We start from the raw sequence: 24172 nt of genomic DNA on the forward strand, positions 1-24172 counted from the left end.
GGTTGCACATGGAGGTGTTGCAACATTTCCTCAATGGCACTTATTGCAAGCCTATGATTCATTCTGCTAGGACACTTGATGTGCAATAAGGAAGCTCATCCCTACTTAGAGGAAAGGTGCATGCTCTCCCACAAAGAAACATGTAACTCAAATTCAAATAAAAAGCCTTGGCATGATAGGGCTAATCTTTAAGGAGTGATACATTTCTTTCTGACTCAATAAAGCATCAAAAGTGAACTATCCTCCCAGGGTGTTAACAGAATTAGCAAAAATACATTGCATTTCTATATGTATTGAAGACAAAAGAAGGGAAAAGTTGGTCTTTTAGCTCCTTGTAAAATAAGGATTAACAATTGCCATGCTAAAATATGATGAAGAAGTTTCTTTTAATTAAATTAGCACCTGTCCACAACAACATTTTAGAGTGGGTTTAAGACAAATTAAATGGTAACCCTTCTTCAATCTATCTTCTTCTTTCTGAGAGTATGTAAGTATTTTTATGCTGGCCTAGAACTTAAAGCAGTAATTGTGGCTAGGAGAATCCTATATAAATTTATAACAGAAAATATTTAAATATCTTTTTATTTATATAGAAAAAATGAGGTGGATTCAAGCTATGTTCATAGAGCAGATACTTTCATGTCAAATAACTTTGCATTCAAGTTCCCTTTTTACCATTTGTTAGCTCTGCAATTTGAGGCAAGTTTCTCCTGGCTCTCATTTTTCTTATCCACAAAATAGGGATAATAAAGACTTTAAATGAAGTAAACACTGCAAAGCTCTGAACACATTTCTTGGGCCATATGATGGACATCACATAAATAATAGGTATTATGATGATGATGTTGATTAATAATTATCAGTTTGAATAATATAATGTTCCAAACAGTTAAATCACATCAAAGTGAGGAAGAATAAAATATAGGGAAAAAAAATTTCACTCAGTAAATTATTCAGATAGGTAATATAAGTCACTATTTCGTGTTCATTTGGTAAACAAAAATACAAAAGACAACAGAGTAAAATAGCCAGTAATATAAACTAGTCTGCAAAATTGATAACTGTTATAGACAAACTGGTGATGAATGTAGTTGAGGCCATGTGAATTGATTAGGAAGACCAATTCCACAAAAGTGATGATTGGTGGTTTTATGATACTATAAAATGAATAAGTCACAGTGGTTGCATGTCCTGAATACACAGAAGACAATATTAAAAAACAACAACAACAACTCTTAAAGACACAATATTGCTTGTGATTATCCATGCAGCTCATGAGTTTTTTTTCAATATAATGAAACTTCAAAGAACCTAAAGGCTTTTCATTATGTTGATTTCTTCTGGAAGAGTGAAAGAGTAAGGTGGAATCTAGACCATACATTTAAGATACAATTTTGTCTTAAAAGCTTGGAAGTTCTATCTTTAGTTTAGACAAATTTTGTCTTTTTATTCAATTACTATATTAAATGCTTTTTTTGCCTCCCCCAAAATGAAAAGTTTGCTGGATTCACCTAAAGCGATTAGCCTCAATTAATGTTTACTAGATGTTGATAAAAATGAGCTACACATAACAATAACTTTCACTTTCTGTTTCACATTTTCAAGATAGAATAAAATGCATTAAACAAAATGAATATATATTTCTTTATTTATGCAATGCTAATAAGTAATAATAAATTATAAATAAAACAACTGACTTTAAGTAAAAATATTAATGTTTCAGAAACATGCTATATTAAGTGATTGCTGTCATCTACTGAAACAAGAAAATGTTTTCATTATCTTTTTTCTTTTCCCCCCACCATGTTTAAGAATGAACAGTAATCATTGGATAAAAGGACAATTATATGACATTTAAGGAGAAAAGTGAAATCTAGAACAATAAGACAGAGAAGGCAATGGCACCCCACTCCAGTACTCTTGTCTGGAAAATCCCATGGACAGAGGAGCCTGGTGGGCTGCAGTCCATGGGGTCACGAAGAGTCGGACACGACTGAGCGACTTCACTTTCACTTTTCACTCTCATGCATTGGAGAAGGAAATGGCAACCCACTCCAGTGTTCTTGCCTGGAGAATCCCAGGGACGGGGGAGCCTGGTGGGCTGCCGTCTATGGGGTCGCACAGAGTCAGACAAGACTGAAGCGACTTAGCAGCAGCAGCAGCAGAACAATAAGAAAATAGTGTTTCATTGTTTCTAATCATTAAATGCTAATAGCATGTGCATATGCTAACATAACTTGATAATTCTATCTTACCTTTTAGATTCACCTTTTTAGAAAGTTTTGATTGATACTAAAACAATACTTACCCTTCTGCCTTAACCCGCCATGCTTTTTAGAAAATGGCTAACCTGAGGTTACTGACTCTAAGAACACAGGGATAAAATTTTAGGGACTCTTTCACATCTTAGTTGTATCAGAATTGTGTTCAAATTTGCCTCAATCTGGCCATCTCAGATGATGAGATAAATACAATAAGTAAGATCCATGGTCACAAAACACTCACCACAGTTAGCCTCATCTGATGCATCTGCACAGTCTGGATCCTCATCACAAACCCACAGCTTGGAAATGCAATGTTTGGTAGTTTTACATTGGAAGTAGTCCGGAGAACAGCTGTTTTCAGCTTAAAAGGAAAGCCTCTATTAAAATGCAGCTTTGGACAAGAATAGGTGTTTTAATTTTTTTTAATTAAATAAATTTTAAGTTAATAATTGAAAATGTATCTTCTCTTAATAAGGTCCTGAAGGTAAGTTTTAACTTTTAATTATCTGTAATGTATTCCTATTATCTATTCCAGTAGAAATAAATAAAACATATTTCTTCAATGATGCATTTGATAAAAATAAGAGTTTTCAAAACCACCCTACCTTTGATTAATTGTCTTGAAACTAACTTAAAAACAAAGAATTCAGGTTTTTTCAAAATGTGTTTTTTCAGATAAATTTAAGAATTTACACAGATACATTTTTATAAACAGGAAAAGACATAAATCAGAAGATATTAGTGAATGAGAGAATAAAAAGCATAGAATTTATTAAAACCTCTAGTTGTGCTGAGGTTTTGAGAGAAGAGGCGAACATCTGCCTGAAACTATAAACTGCTTCACAAATCTTCGTCAGTTTAATAGATCAGCTTCTAGAATGGCTAACCATAAAGAACTGGTACTGACTTTATTCCGAATGCACCATCTTAATCAAATTGCTGGATGACTGAACATTATTTACTGATAAAAGTTTTAGAGGAATAAAATAAAACTTCAGCAAGACAGAAATGTTGACAGCAGTTCTCCTGAAAGCTTGAACTTGACAAGTGCTCTGTGATTCAGATCCTGTGTGTGTGTATGTGCCTACCTGCCTATGCGCACATATGCATGTGATGTAAACTGTTCTGCCTTCCATTTTATGTATATTTATTTTTCATGAGATATTGAAATAAGAGGTGAACAGAATTGAAAATATTTTACAATTTTTTTTGAAGTACCTTGTTAAGATATTTTAGGAGGAGTATTACTTACAATTTTTAATAAGTAATTTTGTTCGGTTATTTTGCCCAGATTTTTGTTTCTTTTCATACACTCAATATGTTATTACTAGGAAAAAAGCAATCTCTAATAAAAATGGTGTTGATTTCAAGTGACTAATTACATCAACAGAAGAAAATTACATGTAGCTACTTAATACGGTAAAAAATTATTTTTTAAAAAAGCACTATAATCACTGATAATTTGTTTTTGCTGCTTCTCTTAAGGATGATGTGGATGGATGCATGTTTCTTCGTGTTGGTCATAATTTCCAGGTAGCTTTTTAGTAAAGATCCTCCCCATTTAAATGTTCTATTTAATTTTATATAGCGTTTCTTAAATAATCCATCCCTATAGATATCTATGTGGAATTATTTTCCCATCATTGCAGTTATATTTTCTACAGTATATATTTATGTTGAAAATAATAGTTTTTAGAGCAATTTCAGTTGAGAGACATAAGACAGAGCACTTAGAGGTGACTTACGACAGTCCCTTTCATCTTCCTCATCCCCACAGTCATCTTGCCCATTACATCTGAGGTTTACTGGGATGCATTTCTGGTTCTTGGTACACTTGAACTGACCTGAGAGGCAGACATGTGTGTCTAAAAGATAAAAAGAATGAAAAATGTGTGCTAAAGCCTGTATCTGAATTTAAACCAGTGCAAACATAATCAGTTAAGATTTCAATTTATGTTCAATAGCTAAGAATATAATCACCTACCACAGTTGAGTTCATCAGAATTGTCCCCACAGTCATTCTCTCCATCACAGATGAAAGCGGGCAGAGCACAGAGGCCAGTTCCACACTGAAATCGACCAGGCTGACATTTAAATTCGGCTACAAGAGGAAACATACAAGTATCGTGGAATGACAACCTTGGCTCGTGTGTCTTATAACAGAGCTTTTCTGACATTCAACAGAAAATCTAGATAGATAGATCCATAACATATATATACAAATATATATTATATTACTACATTATACATATCCTAGAGCACAATATGACTATCTCACAGCCAAATAACTATCAGATTCAGAAGTATAGTTAACCTTTGATCAACTCGGGTGGCCTCCAGATTGCATTTTATAAACTTACAGTAAGAACAAAGATATTAACAACATATACAGGTAAATATATATGTTATTGAAAACATTTAAATATCTCTTCATTTCAAAGACATGGTATTGGGAGGTTAAATGGCAGAAGGCAATTTATTGTAAATTTTTTAAAAGCTATTTCAATATCCCTTAAAAATTACTTTAAAAATTTACTTAAAAAAAATTACTTCTCTTTGATCGCTTTTCTGTCTATAATATGTTAACAGAGGAACATCTGTCCTCAATACATATTCCTCAGCATTATTTAAGGCAAATGCTATCTATAACTACATGTTTTAAATAAGAATTGTTGATATTTATTCCTATAATCTTACTGATATATATTATAAATATTTTATATTTATAACTACATCTTATAACTAGTAAATATTTTTATATACATTGCATGTGTTTTTATAATAAATATCTTCTAAAGGATAAAGCAGTTTTTGCTATATTCTTTGGTTTTATATAAGCGATAATAACAACAAAGTAGGAACTATTGAATATTTAGTTTGTGTGAGGCACTGGGCTAGGATCATTCTCACATACAGTTACTAATTGAATTTCATCATAACGTCATCAACTTGGCATTACCCTGGTAGCTCAGATAGTAAGGAATCTGCCTGCAATGCTGGAGATCCGGGTTTGATCCTTAGTTTGGGAAGATCGCCAGGAGAAGCGGATGGCTACCCACTCCAGTATTCTTGCCTGGGAAATCCAATGGACAGAGAACCCTGGCAGGCTACAGTCCATGGGTTGCAAAGAGTCAGACATGGCTGAGTGACTAACACCTTCTCATCCTGGCATCACCATGTTCATTTTATAAATGAGGGAAGTAAGTCTCATGATACTAATAATTCACCCAAGAATATACAAGTTTCAAATGCCAAAGGTGAAGTTTTAAATTCATATCTGACTCTGAAGTCTTCTCACAGACTACATTGCTTACAATAAACACATCTTTTGACTGATGATCTTTATGTATATTAATAATCACTGACTTTGAGATTAATAATATATTGCTTATTAGTTCAAATCAGTCAATCAAACATTAATAAATTATATTTTGAATTTTCTTTGGAAAATAAATTATGCCCTTATAAGTAATTAAAATATTAATTAAAATTTCCTTAACACTAAAAAAATATCTTAATATCTGCATGGCTTCCATAGAAGCAAGTTCTTAAAGTGTGGGAAGTCATTTACCTTCAGTTTACAACATTTATTAATTAATCACACTAATGTTTAAACTGCTGCTGCTGCTGCTGCTAAGTCGCTTCAGTCGTGTCCGACTCTGTGCGACCCCATAGACGGCAGCCCACCAGGCTCCCCCGTCCCTGGGATTCTCCAGGCAAGAACACTGGAGTGGGTTGCCATTTCCTTCTCCAATGCATTAAAGTAAAAAGTGAAAGGGAAGTCGCTCAGTCTGTCTGACTCTTAGCAACCCCATGGACTGAAGCCCACCAGGCTCCTCTGCCCATGGGATTTTCCATGCAAGAGTCTTGGAGTGGGTTGCCATTGCCTTCTCCAAAATGTTTAAACTGGGTGATGCTTAATTTTTTCTAAACGTGCATTTCTTCTATTTCCTGTTGCTTCATATATGAATTTCTTTAATACTTCTTTGCCCATAATTGCTGTTGTATTTTTCTTTATTTTATGAATTTGTGGTATATGATAGCAATTTTTAGACCAATTTCAGTTCAGAGCCATAAGTAAGACAAAGCAGAACATTTTGAAGTAACTTATGACAGTCCCTTCTATCTTCATTCCCACAGTTATCTTGCCCATTATAAGTGAGGTTGTCCAAAACTTTTCCATAAGTTGAGTTTAACTCTTAGAGGAGTTTCACTGCCTGTTAAATAACTGAGAAGCCTATGTGAGGTTTAAATTGGTCTCTAGAATGATCCTTGATATTTTGAAGTACTATAGGATGTATAACTACAAACTTATGATGCCAGAGAATTCTTGATGCCTCACTTTAACTTCATTTACATAAATAACATTATTGAAGTTTGAAAGTATGTGAACCTGTAATCAAGCTTCTCTGCTTTTTCAGGTGAAATTATTGGTATTGTCAGTGGTTCTTAATACCTACAAATTTTGATAATGCGGCTACTCAGAAATGAATCCTATTAATAAGCATGCAACAGACTCATGTATATCATTTTCCACCCCACCATGGCTCTCAAAATAAAGTGTCATGCCTACAGATGTTCAGTGCTATTAACCCATCAACTCTAAGTAATAGATCATTTACTAAAAGATCACAGAGATAATATCACCAATAAAAACAGGTAGTATTGGTATTTAACCAGGATAAGGATCATACAGAGACTCCTAGATACCAGATATCTCTTCAGTTCCTCTTGAAAGACATTAAAGTTATATTTGTTCATCAAATATTCTGAAAGTGGATAAATGTAAAAAGTTTGTTATACTAAATCTGTAGTTTATATTTCGTATCAGTATGGTTACAACATGAAATCTCAGCCAAGATTAAAATAAGAGTTCAGGAGTTGTAATATATGAGAAGGGGTAACATTGGGTGCTATTGACTTAATCTGCAGGTCATTACGGGATAATTCTTTAAAAACACACTTCAGTAAAACTGGACCGGAAAGGTCACCTTAATATGAGAACTAAACTAACTAACAATTGTGCATTTTTGCAAATTACAAAAATAAGTTGTATTTATTTTACTATATTACAGGAGAGTTTGCTTTACTGTGAGAAAATTAATACATTTCAATATGTAAATCTCAATCTCAACCATAATTCCTTGTTCCTTGATTCTTGATTCTTTTTAATTCAAAACTTTAAAAAGTGATTCATACATAATTGTATACCTATGCCACATAGATACTTCTCTTCATATGTTGTCCATCATAGTGAAAACAAAAACTATATTTAAAAAAATCAAAGGGTATTGAACTTTTCAGAAAAAAGAAAAGTAATAATAGAAAAACAATGACTTTTTCCCTTGTCACTGAAGATATTATTTACTGCTTGTAAACATATAAATGGAATATGTGACAAAATCTTCAAATGTTTGATACACTTGGTAGTGACCAGAGAGATGGAATATAGCTCATTCAAGTAACCATCTAGAGGCCTTAACTTCAAAACAGTTTTGTAATTATTTGGTGGAGAGTTCTATAGCAGAAAATATCTAGCTTTCACTAAGACAAAGCATTTTCTTTCTTTAGTGCAGGGATGTTGATCTTGAACTCAACTGTCAAGATCAAATCATGGAAACAATCCACTGGGATGTTGGAATTATCATGATTGACTGCAAGCATCTTCAACCTGACAGGACAGTATTGGAGTGACCTGTGGAATGAACTATAAAAGGCTATCAAGGAAAAGTCACCTGATTGTCTATTAAAAGCTAGGTTACCAAAGACATATAAAAATAAATTAATTAATAAAAACAACCTAACCAAGCCAATGATCGTCAAATGTCACGATATAATTGGTAGCCACTTTAAGGCAACTATTAAGAGCACTATGAATTGCCTAAGGCCCAACTAATGACTTATATTGAAAAAAATCTGACTTTCACAGACTTTACAGTATTTTAATACTGACAGGAAAGTTGAAGGGCTGTGACCTTTAAAGGCAAGATTTCAGTCATTGAGTGGCATTCTGAAAACTTGGCCATTTTTGTTTCTAAGTTAACTATGTATTAAGTCAAAATCATGATGATTTTTACTTTGTTGATCAGTACATGAAGAGTTTAGTTATTCTACAAGTTAAAAAAAAATCAAGAAAGTGAAAACTAACACAAATCGCTGATGGTGTCACTGTAAATGTAATAGTGATCAGAGACATACACAAGATAATACCAGAATTTTTGTTGTATTTTTAACTAGGGACATTTAAAACCTTTCTATTCCAATTTTGCAAAACTATCAGAAGTCAAAACTTAAGATCTTGCTTTTGTTTTTCAGCTGGGGGAATTTAAGGAGCTCTAAATTCTAAATTCCTACATCTGCCAGTGTACTCACGGCAGTCATCTGGTTCATCGGATCCATCACCACAGTCATCCACGGTGTCACATTTCCACCAGAATGGAATACATTTATCAGTTTTGCAGCGAAACTTTGAGAAAAAGAAAAAAATAAAGATTAGAGAACTCAACTCATATATAATGGATATTTTAAAAACTCACCAGTACACAGCAGCCTAGCCTACCCTCCTGCTGAACTGTAGGAGTCTTAGAGCATTCCACCATAAGCAATAAATGGAAAGCAAGAGCAAAAAGACCAGTGAGGAAAGCACTTTGTTCAAGAAAACCTCCGGAGATTTCCTGAGCACAGATATGTTCATGAATTTACATATTGTCTATGGATGCTTTTCACCACCACAACAGTTTAGTAACTCCTACAGTGACCACGTGATTCACAAAGCCTAAAATAGTTATTTTCTGACCCTCTACAGAAAAAAGTTTACTGAACACTGAATATGGCTAAAAATCATCAGAGATACCAGGAAGAGGTATTGAGTTGAATTCATTTTGTTAATTTGAATTAATTTAACTAATTTAATTTAGCAAATTTAATTAATTTGAAACATTGTTCCTACTAGGTTCTCTACTGGCCAACTATACACAGTGACTAAGAAAACTCAGCCAATTTATTCCTCAGTGATATCAGACCACAACCTTGTCCTTTTGTCAGCAACATTCAGTTACAGTGTATACTCTTTAGATAGAAGAAACTAAAGAAAATCAAATTTTCCATATAGAAGGCAAATGCATCATAAATAGTTGCCATGAAAAAAGTCAATACACAGTAGATTTATTCTAGCACTTCAAATTTTTCCTTCTCCTGAAATTGAAAATATTAAGATATTTTATAAAATTTATTCTTTCTCAATAAGAAAACACATTTTATTGTAATTCCCATGTGAGTGACTAAATGCAAGGTGTCATTTATCTTAGCAAGTTGCATGCCAGACAGATTTGTAACACAGAAATATAACCTAGGTTCAATTTTCTCTAATGAAAATGGATTAGCAAGCTAAAGTTTGCTCATTTTAAATACTGTTACTGTCTTTAAGTAAGGCATAATTTGATGCAAGCCTTTACTGAAACTGTCTGGATATTCTGGAGTTGATTGACAGATATTCACTGGATATCCATGAAGCCTATATACATATATAGGTAAAGAATCTTGCCTGCAATGCAAGAGACCTGGGTTCAATCCCTAGATCGGGAAGATCTCTTGGAAAGGGGAATGGTAACCCACTCGTGTATTCTTGCCTGGAGAGTCCTGTGGACAGAGGAGCCTGATGGGCTATAGTCCATGGGATTGCAAAGAGTTGGACACAACTGAGTGATTAACACACACATACATATATTATTAATATATATATTAATGAAAGAGCAAGTTCCCCCCACCCAGTGGCAATATAAGAGGGAACAGAGCACTGAATCCAAGTGAAAATCTCCCAGTTCAACTGAGTTTCCCATATTTACTTAGCCTGTGGTCATGTTTCTTGTGGTTTTCATAAAATATCAGAGGAAGAATATTACTATTATAGATAGTGACTGCTGGGGATATAAGGCTAGCTCCAAAACCAATTGCCCTGAACAGTAAACATTTCCAGTCATTGCAGTATATCAAAGTACATTAGTAAGATAATTTCAAGTCTCCTGAGTATATTCCAAGCCCCTCTAATCAAGATTTAAAAAATACTTAAATGCATCTTTTTAATTTTACAAAATATTTCTGTTTAAATAAACACCCACTGTTGGAATGATATACAACATGATGATTGTGCTTACCATTTCATTTTGAATAAGGACAGAAAAAGGTTTTGAGTTAAGGGAAGGCCAGGCTAAAATATATTTATTATTATTTCTTATGCTAAACTACATCATTTTAATCATTAGTCTCAGGGGAAGATTACTTCTATTTTGTGTCTGGGTGATTTTTTCATACTTAAATATAGTTACTTTAAAAAGATAAATGCTAAATGTAAATATGAAACATTCTTCACAGTAAATGCTCTCCAAGACTAATATCTTCATAAAATTAATTGCAGAATGCCAATTATGCACAAGAAGAAGCTATTAAAAATCTAAATGTTCCTACTAAAATGGATACCTGGATAAAATGTAATTACTACATGTAGTGAAATTTACTCAATATAGGAAGTGTCTCCACTAAAAATAAGTAAATTCATTTAAATTTATTAAAAATGTTCTAATTAAAAAGATTTAAATATAATATTTGAAGTGATTCATACTAGAAGAATGGGGCCTAATTTTTATTTTTTACCAGGTTTTCATATGTTCTTTTTAAATACTAACAGAATTCTTATTAGTGTGGTTTGCCTATTTTATTTTTTTAAAATCAATGATATTTGGGCATGTATAATTGGCTGCAGCCACTCAGTGATAACAAATCAAAGTCCCTTAGTAAGATACGTATAAAATGCAATATTATCAAAATGCTTCTGATATGATTCTGAAGTACACAAATTATCTGCTTCATTTGAAAATCTGCCTCACTAAGTATGGTGTTTTTATGAATTGATTTTTCTGAAAGAAGTATACAGTATATCTTTTTTTCCTCCCATTATATCAGAAAAGAATCGATGACAAAATGACTGTGTAAACCACAAGACTTATAGGGACAGTCACTCACTGACAGTTCAGCTGAAATTTTACTCTTCATTAACTTTTTTCTTAAAAATGAGACAAAGTGATGATAACTGTTTTATTCAGGAAGTACTGAAAACAAAGATATCTGATCCGTGATGTTCTGTTGTCACTGTTCTGCCTTGCTATTGTTGGTTTTTCAAATTCATGCAAAATGCTATTGGGAGTATTTGAAAAATTATAAATATCTCAGTCATATAATCACTGATCCCAAACTGAGAAGTACTTTAGTTATATGAACAATACTTTTATAGGTTCATTTATGTTTTCATTGAACTGACTAATCAGACTTTTTGCTATTGAGTATATATAATTCTTCCTCTCTCTATATATAAAATTTACTATTTTAGTGTATATAATTCTAGACTTTACTATCTTAGTAATCACCAACTCAATGGACATGAGTTTGAGCAAGCTCCAGGAGTTGGTGATGGACAGGGAAGCCTGGCGTGCTGCAGTCCATGGAGTCACAAAGAGTCGACACGGCTGAGTGACTGAACTGAACTGAATTTGAAACATCTTACTCCTTTTCTGACTACAGCAAAGCTCAGGTTTTACTATATATGTTTTGCTGTTGAAGATTTTCATCTGTGTGTCAAGCATCCTTTGACTTTATTTTCAGCTGGCTAAGAAGGCTCACCACATTGTAAGGGGCTTAGGCAGGCATCATTCCTCTCAAGTCACCTACAACCTCAGTGCTGGGCCTCAATAGAGGGACTCTGATCTGCTCCAAATCAAGAGAATAGAGGTTATTTCAGAAGAATCCAGAGGTTAAACTGAACATGTGCCTAAACTAAGCAAAATTACCGGAACTTATATTTTTTTTCTTTAAAGATGTGACTTATTTCTTACATTTTACCTCTAGGTTGCTTATATTATCTCTCATAGTGACAAATTTCTAGTTCTACAAAAGTAATGAACTTTGCTTATGTAAGATTATAATTAAAGTGACAGATTTTTTTGCAAATAAAAGAGAGACTGTGACATATGTTTTCAACTAGACATGAGACCTTCCTGAGGGCAGCTCACACTAAATGCACACATACTCAAGTATATTCCATTTGTACTGTAGGGCTAAGGCAAGAACAACAACACTTAACTTTTCCCATGTAATCTTTATAACACATGCCTGGAAATATCATCATTCCCATTTAAAAAATGAAAAAACTGAGTCTTCGAGAAGTTAAGTAACAAAGCCAAGATATTAAGTAATTCAGCTTACTTAAAGCAGTCAGGGTTATCATCATATTGAGTCTGGCTTGAGAATCTGTCCCCTAAACCACTATACATACTGCTGTATGTAGTATGTAGTTCATTTGTATAGTTCTTTAATGGATGATCCTCATAGTCATAACTTAAGAGGCAAGTTGAGCTAGGATTAGCTTCTCTTTGAAAATAAACACACCCTAAGAGAAATTCAGTCTTTTGCCATAATGCCACTGCCACTGCTAGAATTGGAAAACAAACACATTCAAAAGACAGACTCCTAAGAATAAATTTAGTCACTTTTAAAAGGAAATCACATGATGATATTTTTGGCAATTTTATCTTAAACAAGATAGTTACTCAAATATTAAAATCAAATGTCATAAGGCCATATGACTTTTCTTCAAATTTTGGAAGTAAAACAGCTAAGTCTATGTAACTGCCATTAAGTAGAAAAAATAACTTCTGAAATATACTGAAAAATATTATATTTTGAAGCAAAACATTTCAGAAGGAAATTATTTAGATCATATAATTTTAAAATAAAAATATGTGGAAAATACTTTAAAAACTATCTTTTCCATACCACTTACTCAGTGGAATGAGACAGGGGTAGAGATGGTGACACAGAGCAGATTACCTAGGAAATTCTTTTTTTGTTTGTTTTGTTTGTCTGTTTAAACTGCATATATCTTATCCTTAACTTTATGTCTGCAGCATCTTGGAATAGGTCAAATCTCCTCTGATGATTCCGCTGTGAGTGGACATTCTCTTATATTCACTCATGATTTGCATCATTATTCTATATAGGTTAGTGTAAGAATGGTCTCCATATTTGTTTTTGTCTTCCAATTGAATTCTATTGTATTTCCTAAAGTCCCATTTTAACAATATGCATCAAATTGTTTTTCCTTTACTCTGAGGCCCTCTCTGTAATGTATGAAATGTTTATCTGATGTTATACCAAGCCAAAATAATTGATGTTTCAAAACTGGTTTAAGTAAACAAAACTCAGGCAGAACCTTTATAACAATTTCCTCAAACACGCCATGAACTAATTTCTAGAAACCCACTCACCTGACTGGCTGTGCAGTTGGATAAGCAAGTCCTATTATCAGCTGCAAGATAGAAGTTGGTGGGACATGCACAGGTGTGACTCTTTCCAGGGGCTAAAAGGCACAAATGACTGCAACCTCCATTATTTATCATACAGAGGTGTTTGGAGACTACAGGTAAGAAAGAGACAAAAGAAAACATGATAAACAAGATCAATAATATAATATGCAATTAGAGATAAGACATTTGAGCTTCATAACATGTATTTGAATAGAATGCCATAATCAAGAACTCATCATGATTATAAATATAATTTTATTTTGTTACAAATTCTACTCATAACCCTATGATATTTATTTTACCATTAAATAATTTTAAGAATGCATTTCTACAATAGTGAGTATCTTAGTAGGAAAAAAGTGTCCATCAGAAAAATAAAGAGAGTAGCAGTATTTTGGATGACTATATACATAGAATTAGAAATATAAATGCAAAATAAAATAATGAAATGATGATTTACATCTGACAGTAGCTTTCTTTTCTAAGCCAAATGTATGTTTTCAGCAAAATAATCAAAACTTTATTCCATATGGCCTGATAGAATTCCTACTAGACATATGCTTGATACAGTTCTCATTTTTGGATCCCCAGAAGTACTTAAATATAGTTTCTTTCACCTAGCACTCCAGAAACTGGAATCCTATAACCATTTTGTAAATAAATGATTTCAAGAAAGCAGTATTCACTTCTCCAGCTATCTGTACTCATGTCATTTAGCTTAATATGATTTCAACAAATCAACAATTCCTTGCAGTTTTATTTATCTGGAAACCATATCCCTTAACAGCAGTTTTTTACATCAGCTGAATGCATTCTATACAATTATGCTAAGCAATGAAATCTAATAATCTTCCTCAAAAATAAATTTACCCTTAACCCTAAAGGAAACAAAAAATGGAATGCTACTAAAAGATGTTGATGTGTTTATGGAAATCATGGAAAGAATAATTACCATCAGGTTGTCTATAAGAATGATACACCTGGATATCTGTGATGGCATGCCATGAGTTAATCAGTGAGAGTCTGTCTGCTCCCGAGGTTTTATGGGCACGGCTGAGTGACTTGGTTTTCCCATCAGTCCAGTAGATGTAGTCTTCAAACAATGTTAGTGCAATCACCCCTGGAATATCTTGATTAGGGACTGTAATAGGAGATGGTAAGATTAATGTTCAGTCTTGGAAGACTGCCAGTTAAAATATTCAATACTACATGGGCTGACAGATACAACTGCGACAGAACTTCATGTGAATAATTGCTGTGACAACCTGTCAGGCCGGCAAGGTTCTTTATTACCAGTTAAGAGAATGCAGGATCTAGTGCAGGAGGTTGCTTTGCTCAGGTTTAGATTGGTTCAACCACTGGGAAGAAAATGAATTCAGTCCTGCTCAAAAGTAAAGACTGCTTCACCAGAAACAAGTAACATCCAACTTTTAAAAACTACATATATGTATATCTCCATCCAGTTGTTTTTAACCAAAATCCTCCTTAAAGTCACAGGTACTGCTTTCTCCCACTTTTAAATGGACTAAATTATATATCCGGGATGAAACATTCATCTACCTGGAGACAGAGTGACTGTAAGACTACTATTAACCGTTTTAGTCACTGAGGTTTTATGACTATTTTTACTTGCAAAATAAGCTGGGATCAGGATGGAGAAATATAAATGTGATAAATAACAATGCATCATGCAGATTTAACTATCATAAACCTGTTTAGTTGCAGATTAAAATTATTTTATAGTTATACGTTCATGACATGACTGGGTTTAAATGTAAATAGTAGATTGAGCATCACAAAAGTAAATTTTTCATTCAAGAGATTCCAGGGTCCTATCAGGTAAATAAGATGCAATAAATTTGTTTGGTGGTTTGGAGTTAAATCATTTTAAAATGTGATAGAGGTTTCTTCAATTATTTTTACAAAAAGCAATAAATAAAGAAAATGGAAATTCCCTAATTGGTACAAACATTCCAAAATGTTTATCAATATAAATTTTCAGATCTACTTTTAGAAATCTTGCAACATGCTCATTAATGAAAAAAGGTGCTGTCTAGGTAATATGCACTTTTTCATAGATTAGATTTTAATGACAGAATTAATGTTTGATATTCAACAGTCACTGAAAAACTAAAAAAAATAAAATATAATTCACTTTTTTCCAGGGGGTTTATAGTCTTATTTTTTAAATGCTGGGTAAATTTATATTATTAACTAGAGGCACAATTTTTGATCTAATAATTTGCTATTTTTACTCAGGTGGGCCAAATATGATCAGAGAATTCACTATGACTAAGAAAATGTAGAAACAAAAGAAATAAGACTCAGTGACTACTATAAATAATGTAGTGTCTAGTCAGAAGTCCATCTAAGAACAGACTATGCATATGAAGGATGTAAAGAAATTAAGAAAAATTCAGATGTGCACACTTTGATCAGAAACTCAAACTGAATTATCCATGTAACTACCAGATGTGGAGCCCATTGGTACAGTGATAAGTAGAATTGAATAAAGAAAGATGAATAGTAGGACATTTTACCAAAATGAATTATGTCTCAGTTTTTTATATAAGCTATGCCCATTCTCCTCCTTCAGCTATACAAGATCATTTCATAAAGATAAACAAATATGGCAAAATGTTAATAATTGGATGACTCTTGGTGATATGTGATCATCAAAGCAATTTTTCAATAAATGTGTTTGTTTGAAATTTTCCAAAATAAACATTTTCAGAAAAAAATGAAAGTCTCAGAAATATTCAACTCAGATTTCCTTAGATGACAAGAAAGTAATTACATCATTAATTAGGGGTTCAAAAATTAATCACCACTTTAAAACAATCTCAGTCCACCAGAGATTTGATTAACTTCTATACAAAAAGTGAAATTATTGTAGGAACTTATCTTTTAGCATCTCAAAAGTAGCATAGTCTGTTGAAATATTCAATAAGTAACTAAAATTGACATTTATTCAGCCCATGGGTGTCAGAAAATAGGCCGTTAGTTCTCAACGAGTATAGGAGGCAATTCTGGTCCCAGAAGGAAGAGTTATCAGGCCCAAGCATCAGTAGTTCTGAGACTGAGAAACCTTATAGAAAGATATCAACTTTGTACACCTATTCATTTAATGCTCAAAACAACTCCATCATGAAATAGCTGACCTCACTTTAAGATAAAAAAGCAAAGATAAAATCTGGAAAACAAGTAATTTGACCAGAGAGGATGGGGAAAAAAAAAAATAGTAAATGAAGATATTGGTATTTGAATCCAATTCAGATTGTTGGCTTTTGAATTCTTTGCCACTTTGGCTACTAGCCATGACTTAGAGAAAGCCATCCTAGTGAGGTAAAGTGTGGCTGTGAACTGGATTGTGTCCTTTCAAAATTCATATGTTGAAACCCTAGACCTCAATATCCCTGTATTTAAAGATAGGACCTTTAAAGAAGTAAGGGAGGTTAAATGAAGGCCCTATGAGTGGGACCTTAATTCAATATAACAGTGTTCTTATAAGAAGAGAGCAACACCACGGGTGTGTATATATTGAGAAAAGGCCACGTGAAGGCGCACCAGGAAGACAGCTAAACACAGCCAAAGGGAGAGGCCTCAGGAGAAACCAAGCCAGCCAACATCTTGATCTGGGACTCCCAACCTCCAGAACTATGAGAAAATACACTTCTGTGGTTTAATCCTCCAAGTCTATGGCAGCCTAAGAAAACTAACACAAGCATTTAAAACAATGGGACTAATTTCTTAAGCTCCATGTGAAAATCATTTTATTAATTACTTGAAATCAGTTCCATTAAAGTCATTTTCAGACACAGGGCGATTTAAGGTAAGGGCAAGTTTGCTACCTCTAAGTATGCAGTGACTGTCCACCAGAAACCCTGTTATCAGATAGTCATATAAGTAAATAGAGATCAGAAAGATGAACTCATTTCAGAGAAGAATGGCACATAGCTGAATGTACAAAGCACATAGAAAAGTCAGGTCAAAATGAAGAAAATCAATCCACTTGCCCAGTGGCCCTCTGTTTGATTCAATTTCTTGTGTGATATTGACAAAGACTAGGGCTATCACTAGTGGCTTTAAAAGCTCACTTCAGGCCTGTTGATTGGGTATACATGCTTATTTCCCAAACCACAAGCATCAAACACAGCTATCAGAGTCTCTCTTCTAGAGAAAATAAATGGAGTAAAAACACCAACTATGAAATCCAGTCTCACACCTCTGTAACAATATAGTGGCTCCAACAAACTACTAAAAGATAGTGATGTGCTCCCTAATACCGCAAACAATGCCAGTAAAAATTAAGAAAAACAAAAGAGAGCAAAACAAACAAAAACCTTTACATATTGCATTTTCCAGGGTTTGGCTCATAACTTGGCAGTATGCCTTCATTTCTTATTTAGAACCTAAAATTTCTTTACAAGAGTTATTTGACAAATTTTCTGTGAAAAAATTCCTATTTATTAACTGATAAATGATAAGCATAAATGAATGAATGCTATGCTTATTTTTCCATCAATTCACGGAGAGTTCAGACTCACTGGGAGTAAATAAGGTATTCTGAGCCTTATATACTTTGTTATGAGAAACGTTCCTGATTTAGAAAGAGAAAAGTAAAATTGCTTATTTTGGGTTGTACCTCTATTTACTTATTTTTACCTTATAGATATGTATGTACATGTGTACATATGTATGCATGTGTACCTACAACATATCTGTAATATATATGGAAGTGTGTGTTAGTCGCTCAGCTGTGTCTCACTCTTTGCGTCCCCATGGACTGCAGCCCACCAGGCTCTTCTGTCCACGGAATTCTGCACAAAAGAATACTATAGCGGGTAGTGATTCCCTTCTCCAGGGAAGCTTCCTGACCCAGGGATTGAACCCAGGTCTCCTGTATTGCCGGCAAGTTCTTTACCATCAAACCACCAGGGAAGCCCACAATATATTTGCATAGTATATACATATATGTATTTTATATACATATACATAATACAGAGCAACAAAAAGACGTCTTGCAATGTAATTTGGTAGTTAGTGGAGCTGACAAAATAAACTATATATATATATATAATATAAATATGAAATGTGATGTTGTGAGGGAAACATTTAACAAACAAATTCTTACTAAGATATCATTGATTTTATGAAAAAAGTAGTCAATGTTTTCTCAAAATGATAATGGTTATCCTATTTAAGAGAAAAATAATATGCCCCCCCTTTCAAACATAAGACTGCCTTTGCTTAATTAAAAGAAAAATGCAAAAAATAGATGTAAAGAAACTTTCATTTTACAGGTAGACACACAAAAGACAGAAGAAAAACAGAAGCTTTGCGTGGGCTGCAGTTTAGCAGGTACTTATTATATGTTTAAAAACTATTTTAAAGCTGCTTTCTATAGTTAGGCCTCTATTCTGTATAACAGCATTATTTATTGTACTGTTCCAGCATTCCACTCAAGCACTAGGCTCCTAATTTTTATTTCATAGACTACATGTATCAGGAGAAAGAAGTTGATATTTGGCAAAAAATAAATCAAAGAAATATTCCTTTGTAGAGTTTTTTCCTGTTAGTCTAGTTGGATGCAATCCTGACTAGGTTCCTAGTAATTACAATAAACAGAAAAATTGAAAGTACAGAATATGCTTTCAGCTTAACTGTTGCCTCACAGTTAGAAGTACTCTATTACAATACTCTTGATTATTCATTTTTTTGAATATTATTTATCATGGTAAATAATTATATTCCTGGATTATACCAATCTAATTTTATATTTTGGACTCACCTAGTTTAAATACTTAAGAACAATATGAACCAATAACACAGAACTCATCTTTGGTTGGTTTAAAATCTCATAGTTGGTGTTTGGATTGCATTGGAATAATGGCATATTCAGATCAACCCTGAATATTTATTGGAAGGACTTATGCTGAAGCTCCAATACTTGGACCACTTGATGTGAAAAGTCAGCTCACTGGAAAAGACCCTGATGCTGGGAAAAATTGAGGACAAGAGAAGGGGACAAGAGAGGTGACATGGTTGGATGGCATCAACAACTCAATGGACATGAGTTTGAGTAAACTCTGGGAGATGGTGAAGGACAGGGAAGCCAGGCATGCTGCAGCCCATGGGGTCACAAAGAGTTGGACATGACTTAGTGACTGAATAACAGCAACAAATCTTTGATCTTAAATAGAAATTATAGTTAGTACTTAAATAGAAATTTTACTACTGATGTTCTGTGTTTTTTCTTATTTTTCTCTAAGATTTACTTCAAGGATATAAGTGCTATTTTAAAATATTATACAGAGCAATTTTACTTTTTTATTTAAAAACCATTATAAATATTTTTAAAAGAAGAACAAAATTCATAGAATGCAACCATTAAATTATATAGTTATTTTTATGAAGGAATTAAAATTACAGAGTAACTTGAATATTGATTTTTCTTTTCTTTTGGTTATAAGAATTTATGTATTGTTTGGAAAACCTCAATGATCCAATAAAGTCAACCTGACCCTCACTCTACACTTACAGTTTGGAAGCCTAATGTCATAAAACTTTAAAATCAATAAACATATGAAATAAAATATTGATGTTAAATAATATCATGTTTTTATTTTTAATATATTTTAAGACTCTGTTTTTCTTAATTTTGGTGCCATTGCCCCAAGTAAAGTTTCACATTCTTTCACATTGAAACATAACAAAATTAGTCTAACTCCTCTCATTACTTTTAAACTCTTCCAGTCTTTTTGTGTCAGCCAAGTTTCCTATAGTAAACAGGGGACACATTTTTTAATGATAGTTGAAAAAACTTTAATTGAAAGAAGTCAGTCTTTGTACAAGCGATTATATTATTTTCTCAATATAATTTACAGAAGTGTGGCTAAGGAACTGATGATAGATTAAGTCCTTTCATAAAACTGTTACCAGAAGCTGGTGAAAACTGTAATGAAGGAAAAAGAGCCACCTACCCAGAGTAGACCTGACGGGGGCATGGCAACCCACTCCAGAAATCTTGCCTGGAGAACCTCATGGACAGAGCAGCCTAGTGGGCTACAGTCCAGAGACTGGCAGGCAACGTGCCTGCAAAAAGTCAGGCATAATTGAAGCGTCTAGGCACACGTGCACCAATGATGCGGACAATTGGTGGAGGAGCTCAGCTCCTGCTAAACCACTGTGGTCGGGCATGGAGGGAAAGGGGATAAATGAATACTCCAGCTTCTTTCTTCTTCCACTAGTTAATCTGTCAATTCTTCCCATGGTTTAAATCCAATCTGAGGCTGAATGGTAAAAGAGCTGGGGTGATGCAGTCCACAGAAGTCAGTTTTCTAGCACACAGAACATGGCAAAGATACAAAGGTAGAGAGACTAGAACTCCCTCCAGTTAATGCTTGCAATATTTTTTTTTTTCCATGTCACATATCTCTTCCCTGAATGAAAACCCTCAGTGACAGACATTTTCCATGCAAGCTATTTAGCCTGACTCAGAAGAGAAGATCAGGATCTTCACCAATCCTCTTTCCTGAGACCTTGACACTAACAATTTCCTCAACTTCTTTCTAAAAGGATAATGTGCAATACAGGATGTAGAGAAGTCAGAGAACTAATTTAAAAAGTAGAACATGAAAACCAAAAAGGAAGAAATTAAACAAAGAAAAACAATTAGCATTCAAAAAATGAGGTGAGATGAATCAAGGGCCACAGAAGGAATGTAGGCTGATAAACAGATGATGAAACTAGAAGATGGAAGAAACTGGTTTAATATGTCAAAGAAAGTGGAAGATTCATGACTGTGCTGGGTATATGGGTGAATAACAGTTTTTAATTTATGAAGAGTAATGGAGGGGAGTGGGTGGAGTGCAAAATGGCGCCATAGTATACTAATTTCCAGACAATGATTGCTGCAGAGTCAATAGTTTTAGTTACATATGTCCCATCAAAAGCAGTATGCTTTATGTACACTTTGGGTCTACGACATTCAATCCTGTTTAGTAATTATGCATCCCCTTCAGTGTTATTATCTGCACAAGACTTTTTAAAAATAATTATTTCCTCAGAACCATCTACAACAGGTTACATAATGTTCCATTTAACATTTGCTCCGTGAACATTTGAACATTTGCCTACTCTTTAATACAATCATACTTAATGGAAACAATACTACAAAAAAAAGTTCAGGCAAATGCATCTATAATCCATTGTTCAAAATGAAGAAAAGCGTTAACAAATGGTAGAAACACTAAGAATAGTCAACATAGCAAATAGGATGACAAAATGTTCAAAATTTATTTTTTCCAACAAAAATAGTACCTTTCAATAAGTTCATCCATCACTGAGACCCTGAAGAGCAGGAAAAATAAAGTTCTTCCTTTCCACATATGTCATAGTGCACAGCAGATATGGGCTAATTCTACCACAGTGTCTACTGTATGTGGCTGATTTTGAATACTGACACTGATTAAAAGTCCAAATAAAAGTTATGTGTTCCTCTTTAATGCAGTAGTTTACAGTGGGACCCTTATATCTATAAACTTTTTAAATAAATGTAATATATGGTGGTAAATTATAGAAATTATTTAGAGCCCTTCTTTAAATTAAAGCCATTATAAAAAAGGCAGAAGGTATCGTTTGCCTATCCTTTTCCAGAATTCCTTGCCTCCTTTTGTCTACTTACCACCTCAAATAATATATACTTTCTACATAGATTAGGAATATTTAGTTTAATATAATTTAATCCCTTTCCCTTCCTCACTTGTTGTTCAGTTACTAAATTGTGTCCAACTCTTTGTGACCCCGTGGATTGCAGCCATCCAGTCTTCCTGGAGTTTGCTCCACGCCACTATCTCCTGGAGTTTGCTCAAGTATATATCCATTGAGTCAGTGATGCTGTCTAACCATGTCACCCTGAAACCCTCTTCTTCTTTTGCTTTCAAACTTTCCCAGCATCAATGTCTTTTCCAATGAGTCACCTCTTTGCCACCTGTATTGGCCTCACTTGTCCCTTACTTGTATATTTTTAAATTATTCATGATATAAGTTCATATATGGGCTTCCCAGGTGATGCTAGTGGTAAAGAATCTACCTGCCAATTCAGGAGACACAAGAGACATGGGTTTGATCTCTGGGTCAGGAAGATGCTTTGAAAGAGGAAATGGAAACCCCTCCAGTACTTCTGCCTGGAAAATTTCATGGGCAGAGAAGCCTGGAGGGCTACAGTCCAAGGGGCTGCGAAGAGTTGGACACGACTGAGCAACTAGCACCTTTCACTTCTCAGAAGGCCACTTTAATATTTTATCTTTAAAAGGGGTATTTTGTTAATAAATGTGAGGATGTATCAGCATGCAACATAAATTATAGTTCTATTATTTTGAAAACTGGGCTGTGCCTATAAATATCTTCTCTTGATGATGACACTGCTCTCTAATCTCTGATGTAAACACTGTTATATGCACTTCATAAAGATATATTCCAGTCACTTTGAAACTCTCCGGGCTTTTCTACTGGTGATACAAAACTTTACAGATACTTGGAAATGTATTTTCAGAGCTGATCATTAGTAGCAAATAAAAGTTATGGCATTCCACATACATATGCATTAGGAATGTTTTTGTTTGAGAGTCCTAATGGAAGCTGAAGTCTTTGAAAAGCACTTTGCCTTTGGGACAGATTATCAGGTAAAGCTATTTGCATGAATGTAGTATCTGGTCGTCACACATTCCTACAACTATGAATATGCTTCTAGAATAAAAACAGAGGAGAATATAATGTATTACAAGCATTTTCAAGTGTGATCTAGTAGTCCTAGGAATAACTAGGGATAAGTGTTCTAATTGGTAGAATAGACCTCCACTGTCCCAGTTTCAACCTCAGTCAATTCCTTTCATAAATATTAGAAAATCACTGACTGATTATCTGTTTTATGGATAAGAACTTTGAACTATAGTGTGGCAAAGCAACTTGCCTAAATATAGAGAGTAACCTAACCAAAACTAAATTTACTAATCCCCAAAGCTGTACCATATCATAGTTGGGATAGATAACGCTGTTGAAAGTGGCTGAAAAAGTCATATTATGGTAATACTTGAAATTATATTTTAAAACAGTATATGGAACACATGTGACATTTGCAAACTAATAATCTATTTAAACATATACACAATTTAATGTAACATGTTCTATTTAAGAAACAAAAGTAAAGGACATGATTGACACTGAAATTCTAAGAATTTTTAGAAATGGCAGTTAATTTCAATTTATTTTACTGGTTCAGGAACATTTCTATAGTAACTGAATTGCATTTTGCTCCCTTCCATTAACTTTTATTGTATTGTAAACAGCAGCACATCAACACTGTTGGCATAAAATAGCCTGTGAAGTCGACTGTTTGTAATGGACTGTGAATGATAGGGAAGTTTTTCAAAAGCACTAAAATGCAATATCTTACCAAGGAAGAAACACTCTAGAATATTGTAAAATTGGATGATGATGTTTATTAGACTCTCTGCCTTTTTTCAGTGGGCTTCAATGAATATTTACATTTTC

General features: G+C 33.6%; 1 protein-coding gene across 1 annotated transcript in view; it reads right to left on the reverse strand.

The window, feature by feature from the left end:
* Window positions 1-24172, reverse strand: part of LRP1B (LDL receptor related protein 1B) — a 1678044-nt gene that overhangs the window by 230619 nt on the left and 1423253 nt on the right. Inside the window, exons 61-66 of the mRNA XM_065928990.1 lie at window positions 14571-14759; window positions 13580-13728; window positions 8637-8730; window positions 4249-4365; window positions 4010-4129; window positions 2506-2625 (exon numbers count right to left, since the gene is read on the reverse strand). Of these exons, the coding sequence (XP_065785062.1) occupies window positions 2506-2625; window positions 4010-4129; window positions 4249-4365; window positions 8637-8730; window positions 13580-13728; window positions 14571-14759 (789 nt within the window). The remainder of the gene's footprint in view (window positions 1-2505; window positions 2626-4009; window positions 4130-4248; window positions 4366-8636; window positions 8731-13579; window positions 13729-14570; window positions 14760-24172) is intronic.

Source organism: Muntiacus reevesi, chromosome 3, assembly GCF_963930625.1.
Source record: "Muntiacus reevesi chromosome 3, mMunRee1.1, whole genome shotgun sequence".
Classification (NCBI taxonomy): domain Eukaryota; kingdom Metazoa; phylum Chordata; class Mammalia; order Artiodactyla; family Cervidae; genus Muntiacus; species Muntiacus reevesi.